This window comes from Chanos chanos, chromosome 13 (genome assembly GCF_902362185.1).
Source record: "Chanos chanos chromosome 13, fChaCha1.1, whole genome shotgun sequence".
NCBI lineage: Eukaryota > Metazoa > Chordata > Actinopteri > Gonorynchiformes > Chanidae > Chanos > Chanos chanos.
In genome coordinates, this window is record NC_044507.1 from 16460181 (window position 1) to 16472043 (window position 11863).

The window sequence follows — 11863 nt, forward strand, 5'->3', positions numbered from 1 at the left end:
TAGCTGAAGTCAATCAGTCGTAAACTCACAAAACAAAACTTCAACCATCCGGTCAGGCGACATCCGACCTCCACCGGTGACTTCAGTCCCACCTTCTGTCAGTTACGAGAGTCAAAACCATTGGTGTGTTCAGGCACTTCCCTGTCTATTCTTGGGTGTTATTGGTCTACTTTTTACACAACGGCGCCATCCAAAAGGCGTCTGCATTACTGATGGCCGACCAATGCGTCAATCACAATTTTTCCTCCCGCCCTTGTCTAGACGCCACTTTCAGTTGTGCTCAATGAAAGGTTAGGTATATGGGAAGTAGTGTCTTAGTTTGTACAGCAGTGTGCCAATCCGTTCAGTAATATACAGCCAAAATATCTTTACGTGACACCCCAATAAATTACTCAAAGCAGTTATTGTAAAAATGAAATCAAAACAAATGTATAAATTAAAATAAAATAAAAAAGGACAAATAAACAGTCTTTGCTCAATATCGGCTTAGAACATCGTTTTTAACACAATATGCATGATTGTTCGCTGTTAACCGTTATAATCATTCCTTGTTGATCAGTAATTGATATACATCTTTTATGGTTTACTGTGTTTAATTCTGTTTTTAAAAATCATTGAAAAAAGGAGATCGACGGTCTTTACAGTACAAGTGACTAATGTAACTCAACAGTTTTGACTTTCAAGTAACAGTGATATTCAGTTTAGCTGTTAGAAGAGCTGATTCTGAATTAGCATTTTCAAAAGAGGGGATGAGTGGTTTATTTCCTGTATAGCACTCACGTGGCTCATCGGTATTCAGTTCAAAATGGCTGCTTCCAAAGTGGAGGCAGCACACGGTTTGAATACAGACATGAGTACGAAAAAGGCCGTGTGCTCTGTTGCACCTCTTGCTCTTCGGATCGTAGCTGAATGTCCCGTTAGCAAAGCGCGAGCGTGTGATCTCAGACTCCCTCACTGTACCGTTAACACTCCGGTTTTTATGCCGGTGGGGACACAGGGCACGATGAAGGGAATAACTGTAGATCAGCTTGAAGATTTAGGCTGTCAGATATGTCTCGGCAACACCTATCATTTGGGTATGAGACCGGTACGTATTATGAGGTGACATACATATTTTCCGTTTTTGAAGACAGGATACTAATAACTTATGATACTCATATCTTCTCAGACTTATCATTAACAACTTTTTCACGTCGCATGTGTATTAAAGTTTGTGGAAAGTGCAAACATGCGGAAAAGCTCAGTTTTCTTCAGGATACTTTGAGAAACACTGAATTAATTCATTCTGGTAAGAATTTAAAATGAAATAGCTTGTGAAGCCTGCAGAGTTGGGAGTGACCTTTTTTATAATGCGGAGATTTGATTTCTGGATACGGCTTTGATATATTTTTAATGTCTCACAGGGACCTGAGCTGATTGAGAAAGTAAATGGCCTTCATGGCTTCATGAACTGGAAAAGAAATCTTTTAACGGTAAGTTTGTTATTGCAATTTGATTGTCTATGCAAAAGGAATTTCAATCATGCTTGTTATAACAAACCACTGTCTCTGTGAGATGTGGTTATTGGGCCCTTTTAGCTACATGTATATTTAAATGAGAGGAAGAAAATTTTAGCTTTGGAACTTCCACACCACTGACATGACATGAACCTTTTTGAGCAGGACAGCGGTGGATTCCAGATGGTTTCCTTAGTCGAACTTTCGGAAGTCTCGGAGGAAGGCGTGAGGTTTCGTTCCCCGTATGACGGCAAAGAAATCTTACTCACACCTGAGCAATCCATTGCCATTCAGAACAGCCTAGGTAAACAAGAAATGTAATCCAGTTCAAACTAAGTTGCCTTCTCACATCTGCCACAGTTAAGAAATATTCCACCATATCTTTATCTCGTTTTGATGATGATGATGATGATGACGACGACGTCCTGTCCACATGTCCAGGTTCAGACATTATGATGCAGTTGGATGATGTGGTTAGCAGCACAGTCACTGGACCACGGGTGGAGGAGGCCATGAAGCGTTCTATCCGCTGGTTGGACCGCTGTATCGCAGCCAATAAGAATCCAGACAGGCAGAACCTTTTTGCCATAATCCAGGGTGGGCTTAATGCGGAGCTGCGTAAGGCCTGTCTGGATGGTAGGAGCTTATTGGATACCATTTAATTGTTCCTTATCTTGTCACACCAGCATTCAGTGAAGCTGAACATCCAATTAACTGTTTTTGTTTGTTTCAGTATTATTGTCAGTGCAGAATAGAAACCCTTCTCATAACAGCTGTGTGAATGTTGTACTAATTATCCTCTCCTTCTTGGACGTGGTTTTTTTTTGTTTTTGTTTTTTTTTTTTTTTTTGTATTTTACTGTTATTCTGGCTTTGTATTGTGGCTCAGTGCAGACATATGTGCGTTGGTGCGTTTTGCAGAAATGACAAAGAGAGATGTTCCAGGCTTTGCCATTGGTGGGCTCAGCGGTGGAGAGGAAAAGGATGATTTCTGGAAGATGGTGACTTTAAGCACAGATCACCTGCCCAGAGAGAAACCCCGTTATCTCATGGGTGTTGGGTATGATTTATCAGTCCTAATGATGCTTTTTCTGACAGTAACGTATCCAGTTTGATTTCACCTGGGTATATGTGTATATTTCTGTGCACACAGTTGTTGTCTAAATGCTGACTGCATGTTGTTTGTGTATTTTTAGGTATGCAGTGGACCTGGTAGTGTGTGTTGCCTTGGGATGTGACATGTTTGACTGTGTTTTCCCCACTCGAACAGCTGTAAGACTTTTAGCCTTCATTTATACATTACCACTTGAGTCTGTTCTGCCTCATCTATCTAAATGACTCACTTCATTCTTTTTCAAACGAGTGTACTTAGTGCATTGTTGTTGCGTAACATTGGCCGAGAGACAGGTTTTTACTCTTTGTTACAGCGATTCGGTTCAGCCTTGGTTCCGTGGGGATCCCTGCAGATCAAACAAAAGCAGTTTGCCAAAGATTTCCAGCCTATTGATCCAGACTGCCAGTGTGCCACCTGTAGGAGGTATAAGAATGTGTTGTAGTACTGGAGTGGTTTTGGAGTGGTGTCGGGTCTGTTACAATAGACTACTGAATAACTGAATGAGAGTGAGGCTTTTCCTGCAGTTGAAATCACATTGTCTTAAAGGAAGCTCTCAGTTGTCCTAGTAAGTAGAGTGTTTACAGTTATTTAAAATTTGTTGTTTTAGTTGTAGTATCAGAGTTGTACTCTCATAGATCTAAAAAAAAAAAAAAAAAAAGTCCTTTGACTCTTCAGATTGCTCTAAATTACATTGAAACTACAGCAGATGTTTATGTCATCATATTTGTTGTTTTGTTCTTTTCTGTAAATGCAGACACAGTCGGACTTATCTGCACGCTCTGTTTAAGACAGACACTGCAGCCATGCATCACATCACCATCCATAACATTGCTTACCAGGTATGTTTTCTTAAAATACATCAAAACCAACTGTAGCTTTATATCTTTCAGTTTGGCATCCATAGTAGTTTGTGAAAGTGTATCTATATCCAGTTTTTACTCATTTCCATCATCTTTATACATTTTGCAGCTGACACTAATGCGTTCGGTACGACAGAGCATTATAGAACAGCGTTTCCCTGAGTTTGTGAGGCAGTTCATGAGGAGAATGTTCCCTCTGCGTGAGCAGTATCCTGCTTGGGCAGTGGAGGCACTGGCATCAGTAAACATCACCCTGGACTAAGGCTGCACGGGGAGCGTCTGTGTGGGAGGTGGTTGAGAAACTGACTTCCTGTTTGTTACATATGAGACTGGACAGAAAACTTTTCAACTTTTTTTTTTAATATGGATTTTTATACACTGTTTATTGGACTTTCGCTGTTTTACCCTATATTTATTACCTGTTTCACCAGCCATCTTATTGCGATGAAAGAAAGCTGATTTGTGCTATCTGAATGTTATAAATCAGATCAAACTTGTATATTTTTCTTTTTTTTTTCCACAAAACACAATTTTAAAGTTCAAAACCTCGTTGATGCTCTCTCACGATGTTCTTTTTTTTATTCACTTAAATTTTGAATTTGCCCTCTGTGAATGGTGCTGTACGGTAATAACAATCATTTGTGTCTAAAAAAGTTAAGGAACTCATATTTTCATTTTTATTACCTTCCCTCTTCAGAAAAGTTGAATTTTGTTACCATGGTCACTAAAGCCAAGTTGAACCTATCAAAGTGCCTTTTTACACCCATCCATTATCTTAAATAGCCTATAAGGAGAGCTGGGGGAGGGCATTTGGCTAGTCTGAGGCCGTGTAATGAGTGGTCTTCTGGCTGATTTCCAGATGGATAACGGACAATTTTATGGCATTTCAGATCAATGATTGCAAAAAAAAGAACCTTAGGAAAGTGAAGAAATGAGGTTTTTGTCTGTCTCAAGAAAATGGGCCACTAGGGGGCAAGATTTTCCTAATCTTCGTGTATAATTGACTGGATTTGACTGCATGATATGCCAGATTCTAATTACAGGCACTTTCAGTCAAAACAGCTCAATCTGCATGAATTTCAACGTGGGGAAATAAAAGCTACTTATTTGATTTTTAATGGTAAAAATGTTCCACCTGGATTAACGTTTCGATGGATTATGAGAATTCTTGCCAACCTGTTTGATCCAAGAAATGTGTACACATCACTTTTCATTAAAATAAAAGAACAAACCATTGACACAAATCCTCCGGAGATAAAAATAGGAAGCAATCCTTGTTTACTTTTCGGTGTTTAATCGTAAATTAATTTAAACACTGAAGCAGTGTGATTTCAGATTCATTACACCGAAGTTAACCTGCCCTAATTACTGCATCTTCGCGAAGCACGCTGAGGACTGTACCATCATGTGCAATGCAGTTTTATGTTAAGGTTTTATCTAGCTCCATACTACGAAATATTAGGCTGCTTGTTGTTCGTGTGGAGAAGAACGAATTCTGGTAATCCATCCATGCAACTGATTTAACATAAAAAACGAAAATGAACTGAAAAAATGAAAATTCTGGACACCTCGTGATGTTTGTGTCAAGAGGGGTACATTAGCCTAAGCGTTTTATATGATTAACGTACAAAATCAAATTCCCCCAAATCGAGAACATATGTGAAAATGTGTATTGCAATGTATATTCAGTCACTATTAGCATAATTTAATCTCCTAGTTTCCTGGACGTGTGAGGGTACATGTTTGAATTATTAATATACTATTTATTTTAATGCATCATTTAACTCAGGGATGCTGCTGGTTGTTTGGCAAATTGTTTCCCTGCTGGAAAAGAAAACAGTTAATGTTCGGGGAGGCAACCAGTTGCCCAGTCGTCTGTCACAGCAAAGTGTCGTCGCGCATGTCGCTGAGGAGCTCCCTCAACCTGTTGGTGAAATTAAAAAAGTATGCAGCGGTGAGAAGAACGCTTCGTTTCTCAACACAAATATGTCCACAGAGCTGAAATAACAACAGCGGAGGCTTTAGCGAGGATACAGGTATCTTCATCTGTATTCCAATTGCATTGATCCGTGTTCATTCGTGGACTTGCTGCTAAGGAGGGGACCATGGTAGAGCTGGAGAAGGAGGTGCTGCCACTGCCACCCCGGTACCGGTTCCGAGACCTGTTGCTTGGGGACTGGCAAACAGATGACAGGTATGAAGCCGAATCAAACTTGCTTTTAATTATTACATTTTTTTTGTTTTTTTAGCATCTTTGGCATGTGCCATCAAATTCGATTTCTGCACTTACGCAACATGATACCAGAAATAAGGCTAATTAAGAGACCCTTCCGCAACATACAGCACGAATGAGAAGCGTGCTCAAGATATTTACATGCCCATGTGCCCTGGCAATGACGCACTTAGTTTGAAGCGTTATAACAAATCTGCAAATTTGATTCAGCAACAGGTTCATGAGGTAAAGACGGAACTTTGTGTGTGTGTGTGTTTGTCTGTCCGTGCGTGCGCAAGCCTGCGGGCGCGCGAGCTTGCGTTCATGCGTGTCATATAACAATCAACTGTAACAACGGTCGACTGTTTAATTTTTTATTTAATGTTTATGCTAAGGATTGATAACTGCTGGAGTCCATCAATATTTAATTCAGAGAACAGAGCAATGATGTTTTAGATAAATTATGAGTAGCATTTTGTTTTCATAGTGCAATTACTACACGAATAATTATTATTCTATTTTCTTTTTCATTTCCTGATCTTAATAAATAGCTTTCCACATTTTCAGACTCTCATATTTTGATGTTAAAGTGAAACTGTCACCATATACTCCACCATTCACACACTCAGTGTGGCTCTTGAAGTGAATATTCCATTAAGGACACAAATGGAAAACAACCCTCTACATTTACACTTGGACACCCTTGTTGCTAGGAGAGAAATCACAACTAAAACACTTAAATACTTTGGGAAAGATAAGAATTAATTCTTTCCTCGCCTGTGGTCTTCCTGAGTGGGTGTTTAATGCTAGATAATTGGAGGAAGCTCATTTTTTTAAGAGTTGAAAGTGAGGGACACGTCGGTCTAAATGGCGTGACTCAACACCACAGATGTGATAACGGTGTGTCTGAAAAGGTCCGATTTCTGACATTTCCAGATTACATTACTGAAACCATATCTGACTTCTATCACCTACTGGGCTGTGATAATATTATTTGCTTTCCAGAGCCTGTAGGAAATCTAGCCAGCAGGGTTGTTTCTTTCTCTGCTATCCCAAAGGACATATAACAAATGAAATGGTTACCTCAAACCTCACAAAACCATCATTTAGCAACGTCTTTAAACATGTTAAATAATGCTTAGAGCCTAACATCTTGGGGGTGTATTTAAAATGTTTATACAGTCATAGCTCAGCTGTATGGTAGTGATTGAACTGTGAGTTCTTTTCCTTTGGGTGATGATACTTGAACTGCTAAACATCTCAACGTATCTCCAAAGTATTGAGTTTTGAGAGGAGATAGAAAAATATTGACTTTCTACTGACAGAATTCTTCAACACCTAGGGTTAACAAAGCTTTTGTGTGTGTGTGTGTGTGTGTGTGTGTGTTCCACCATGCACCTCAGGCACAGAACAGACATCAAATGGAGGACAATAGCCATAAAACTGGGTTGGATGTGCCTCTTGTTTTGGTGTAGACCCCTCTGAGGCTTGTGCTAGCCTGGTTCCAGATGTGCTGGAACAGCTCTTTGAGAACACAGCATCTATTCCCAGTGGAATGTTTGTGAAAATGTGTGACAATACCTCATCACTGGAAAGGCTTCAGTAGACATGCAGCACTCACAGATAAACTCAGGGGTTCTGTTTATGCAGGCACTGTGTGACTACCAGCTGACTCTGTCACCATTGCGTCAAACGCAAATTGACACATGCGCACACACGCGCACACACACGCACACATGCATGCACACACACTCATACACACACACACACACACAAATACACTCTCCATCTGCATTTACATGGCTGGGGTGTAAACTATATAGGTCATATAAACACACCTTGTTAGGTTTGATTCGACGTTTTGAAAGTTTTGAGAATGATTTAGGAAGGGAGAGAGAGAGAGGGAGAGGTCTATATGCATCCTGTCAGAGGCGGGGTTGTTGGTCCCATTGGTGTGGATAGATAGTATGAACTGGTCTAAAATGAAGTGCGAGACCAGGGAGTGGGCAGATTAACAGTGACAGACAGGTTAATTCGGTGGCTGAATGTCAAAGAGCTTGTCCTACATGTCCCAGACTTCACTGCACCATTAATCTGACCCATGCTTAAACTGTTACACACCCACACAAACAAACGCGTATGTACGCACACGTATGCACACACACACACACATACACACACACACACACACACACACACACACACTGTGCTCAAATCCAGCGCTTGGTCCTCCATCTCCCTCTTCTGTGACACTCTTTTCAACTCCTCTTGCTTTCCCCCCCATTTGCACTTTGCACATATCCCCCCCTGCGTTACCCTCTTGTGTCTTCAGCAGATTGCTGAAGTACCTCTTCTCATTATTCCTATACTGTGTTCGCCTCCCCCTCCTGCTAGTTCAAGAGCTTCCATCCACTAAGCTCCAAAACTCCTCAACACAGTTTGGGTTTGTCGGTCTTTATGTGGTACTCTTATCATCCAAACACAAATTGCCCATAAATCCATCAATGAAAACAGTAGACGTTCTCCTTTAAACTCCGTTTTGAAATAGTTCTCATGTCAACATCCCGAGGATAACTTCTCTGCCTCCAGCCATATGCTGGCTGCCACAAGCTCCACTGGCCCTGCTGTGCTCTGGAGCAGGAGAAGCTCCGGAGGCGCATATGGAGGAACCAGGGTCTGATCTCCTCAGTCTTCAGGGATTACCAAACCCCATAAGCAACAATCACAGGCCAAGATCTGTCCCCATTATACAATGCTAAGAGTATCCAACACACATCCACTTCTATCTTCTACTGCTTCTCTACTTCCAGCTTCTCATAAAATGCATTGTGACCAAGTTTTGTCAGATGTTTTTGGATTTTTAGCTTCAACCCCATCACAGTAAGGATGTTATATATGACACACGCATTGATGGTCAGTGGCGATTAGACTGAGAGCTGTCTGATGTTTTAGATGCTGGAAGTATCTTGACACCTTCCATACATGAGCCAGCCCTTGTTCAGCCCATGAAACAGAGAGAAAGTTGTTATAGAACCTCACTTCCACGAAGAGCGGTCAGACTAACAATAACTTATGAGTCAGAATGCTTGAGAACCGACTAAAAATGCCAGATGACTAAACACTGCATTTGAAAATCTTCTGTAGGTTACCGATAAGCTTTTCACCCCGTGAAAGAAACAGTCTGGCCTTTTCCTTTGAACCAGACTCTAAATAAAGCTCCCCGAGAAACAGAGACTGAAGTATAGGGGTTTAATACTAGTCTTTATCCGTGATTTGCTGAAGGGTTATGGGCCGTCAGAAAAAACCTTAATCACAATCTGATAACATCACCATTGGTTTCCTTAGAGGAATGTAAGGCTACACATGAGCTAAAATCTTGCCCCCACACCCTCTCCTTCTTCCCCCATGCATAGACACACACACATACACACACACACACACACCTTCACATATACACTGTCATGCTCACCCATGCAACCTGTTGCAAAGTTGATTAGACCTGTCACATTGCTCCTGCGTGCAGACATATACCTCTCTCTCAGTAGCGCTGTTTGTTTTAACTGTTTGAATTTTGAATGTGGTTGTCTGTCTCTGGGTGCTAGTGTGCTACCCTCAGTGGGGCGTTTGAGTACAGCTCAGGATTATCATACAAATGAAAGACTTTAGCCTCACACACAAAATCTTTTATTGACTGTTGCTACTCTGTCACCCCACACACTTAATCTTCCCCTCCTTCACTCTCCTCCCTGAGCAATTTTCTCTCCTCTCCATCATCTACCTCCTCCTCCCTCTCTCTCTCTCTCTCTCTCTCTCTCTCTCTCTCTCTCCCTCACTGTCTTTCTTTTGGTGGTTCCCCCTTTCAGTAGATGATAGAAAATGTTGAAATGTTGATCTCTTGACCTTGACCTTTCCGCTCTGCCTGAGTGACACCCTTCATTATGTCTTTGTTTTGCGTGGCTTTTTCATGGTTCGTTTCACTGTGAAATTTTGAGAATATGCAACAGGCTCAACATTTGAACTCATCCACACTCAGATATAAGCCTGCTGCTGGGAGATGGTTCCTCCTTTTGTAAGTAGACCATCGTTATGGTTTTCCAACATCTATGATGACGTTTCAGGATGATGTATCCCTTGGGTAAAGAAATATTATTTCTAGCTTTAAAGGGCTGTGAAAATATGTGTTTTTGAAGGACTTTACAATAAGTAAAGCAAGTTGTTATATTCATTCATTTTGTGTTTGACAGAAATGGTTTCGTGTGTGAAATTTTCAGTTAGACTCCTGATTCATCAGAACATTGTTGGCTGACGCAGTGCACTCACCTAGTGATAAACCTTTAGATTAAAATTGATCTCAGGGCCATTTTCATTAATCAATTGCATATGTATTCATTTGTGAACTCGCTGCAATAAACCTTTGGCCCTCCAGCATGGTTTGGAGGTAGAGAGCAACAGCTGTAGCTTTATTGTGGTGGAGCAGTCAATTCTCTTAATTTAAAAAAAAAAAATTAATATCACTAAAGCAACTGGGGGTGTAAAGCAGAGTCTACAAAGTGGATCTTCTGAACCTAAATTGGGGGGGGGGGGGGGGGGGGAACAGTAGGTGCCCTGTGATTGTGCCCAGCAGGGAGTGGTCCACATAAGGATTCCCAGTGTTAAACACACACATGAATTTACAGCCTGGTTAACAGAGTCTGCTACAGGAACATATTGAAGGCATATCTGACCCATTGGCAATACCACTGGTAAAAACATTTCTTTTCCATCACACTACACTACATGACAAATGTAAATGTAACAATGTAATTCTTTTTCATCTTGTTTCTCTTACAGAGGTTAATTTGCATATGTACATCTTTGAATTTAAAAGTAAATACTATGGCAGTGTTGAGAGAGAGTAGTCTAGAACAGAACTGGCTTAGTTTCACATTTCGAGAGATCGTATTTGTTACAAGACCCCATTTGTTAGGGATCCTTTTCTCAATACCAATTTCTGAAAGGCCGGCACGCTCAATAAAACTTCTCGCCGAATGGGTTTAATCCCTCATGCTCCCACAATGCCGCGGTGCGCCTGCAGGTATTATGCAGAGCAGTGGCTCTCTTCTGAAGAGCCTGGAGCAGGTTGCATTATGGGTGACTGGTTCACTGATGTACCTTCAGAAGGCCATGCTCTACCGATATTAAAGCTGGCATACAGATCAATCTCCATTCATTTCTTTCTTCATTTCCCTCGGTTTTGAATTTCATGGGTTTAATGAGCTCTGTGTTGCCTGTGCTTTTCTGTAAAGTTTTATTCACAAACATGTTAGAGTAAAGCCAAAAAAAGAAAGATTTATGATAGAGAATGTTGTGGAGCTTAGAAGTCAGTTTCTGTGTGTGTGTGTGTGTGTGTGCCAGGTAGCAAACAGGTCCTTGACGCCAGCAGGCCGGTTCTGCCTCACTGCCCCTCGGGGCATTTCAAACACAGGCACATCGGGCGACTGGATCTCCCCTCAAACCACATTAGCCAGATATGCCATATGAATTTCATCTGACTCAAACAACCAGAGTCCAGAGCCTGGGTTAAAAGAACCATATGTTTGTCATATTTTATCCATTTTTTTTTCTGCGAATGTCCTTTCCGTGACCGTTTATGACGTACCGTACAATACGCTGACATTTATATTCGTTTGATAAAATGTCACATACATGTCAGCATGAAATTCACAGTATGAAGAGAGGCTGGAAAGAAGACAGTGGCGGCGACTTCAGAAATGTGCGCGTTGTGCATAGTTTACCCCCCGCCATCTCATTGGCTGCTCCTCGTGTGGGAGGGGCTATTGGAAGGGGCAGAAGTTTCAGAGCATCTGCATGAAGCACAGCACTTTAAAAAAGATTAATGGAAATTAAAGGGAGGGCTTGACCATGGACATGTTTCTTCAAATTAGACTGGCATTTTTAAAAGGCTTCCCCCATTCCAAATTAACCCAGCACTTTTAGACCACGGGCACTTAATTCTATTAAAAACGGGAGACCGAACATCTTAAATGCAGTGATGACATTTGCAGAAAAGAAACCGAGGGACAGGAGAAGAAAGGCAGGCATACGGAAATAAATTGTATGAGTGAAGGATGAAGAGGAAGAGAGAGAGAAAAGAAAAAAAAAAAAGAAAGCAGTGGCATTGCTGAAGGTAATTTATGTCGTGT

General features: G+C 41.1%; 2 protein-coding genes across 2 annotated transcripts in view; both read left to right on the top strand.

The window, feature by feature from the left end:
• The first annotated feature begins 850 nt into the window (after positions 1-850).
• On the top strand, positions 851-3731 carry qtrt1 (queuine tRNA-ribosyltransferase 1). Its single transcript, XM_030790936.1, has 9 exons — positions 851-1087; positions 1404-1472; positions 1662-1800; positions 1938-2132; positions 2417-2555; positions 2692-2767; positions 2923-3032; positions 3364-3448; positions 3579-3731. The coding sequence occupies exons 1-9, from the start codon at positions 851-853 to the stop codon at positions 3729-3731; spliced, it is 1203 nt and encodes a 400-aa protein (XP_030646796.1).
• A 1843-nt stretch (positions 3732-5574) lies between these two features.
• Positions 5575-11863, top strand: part of kcnt2b (potassium sodium-activated channel subfamily T member 2b) — a 33317-nt gene continuing 27028 nt past the window's right edge. Inside the window, exon 1 of the mRNA XM_030790162.1 lies at positions 5575-5663. Within this exon, the coding sequence (XP_030646022.1) occupies positions 5575-5663 (89 nt within the window). The remainder of the gene's footprint in view (positions 5664-11863) is intronic.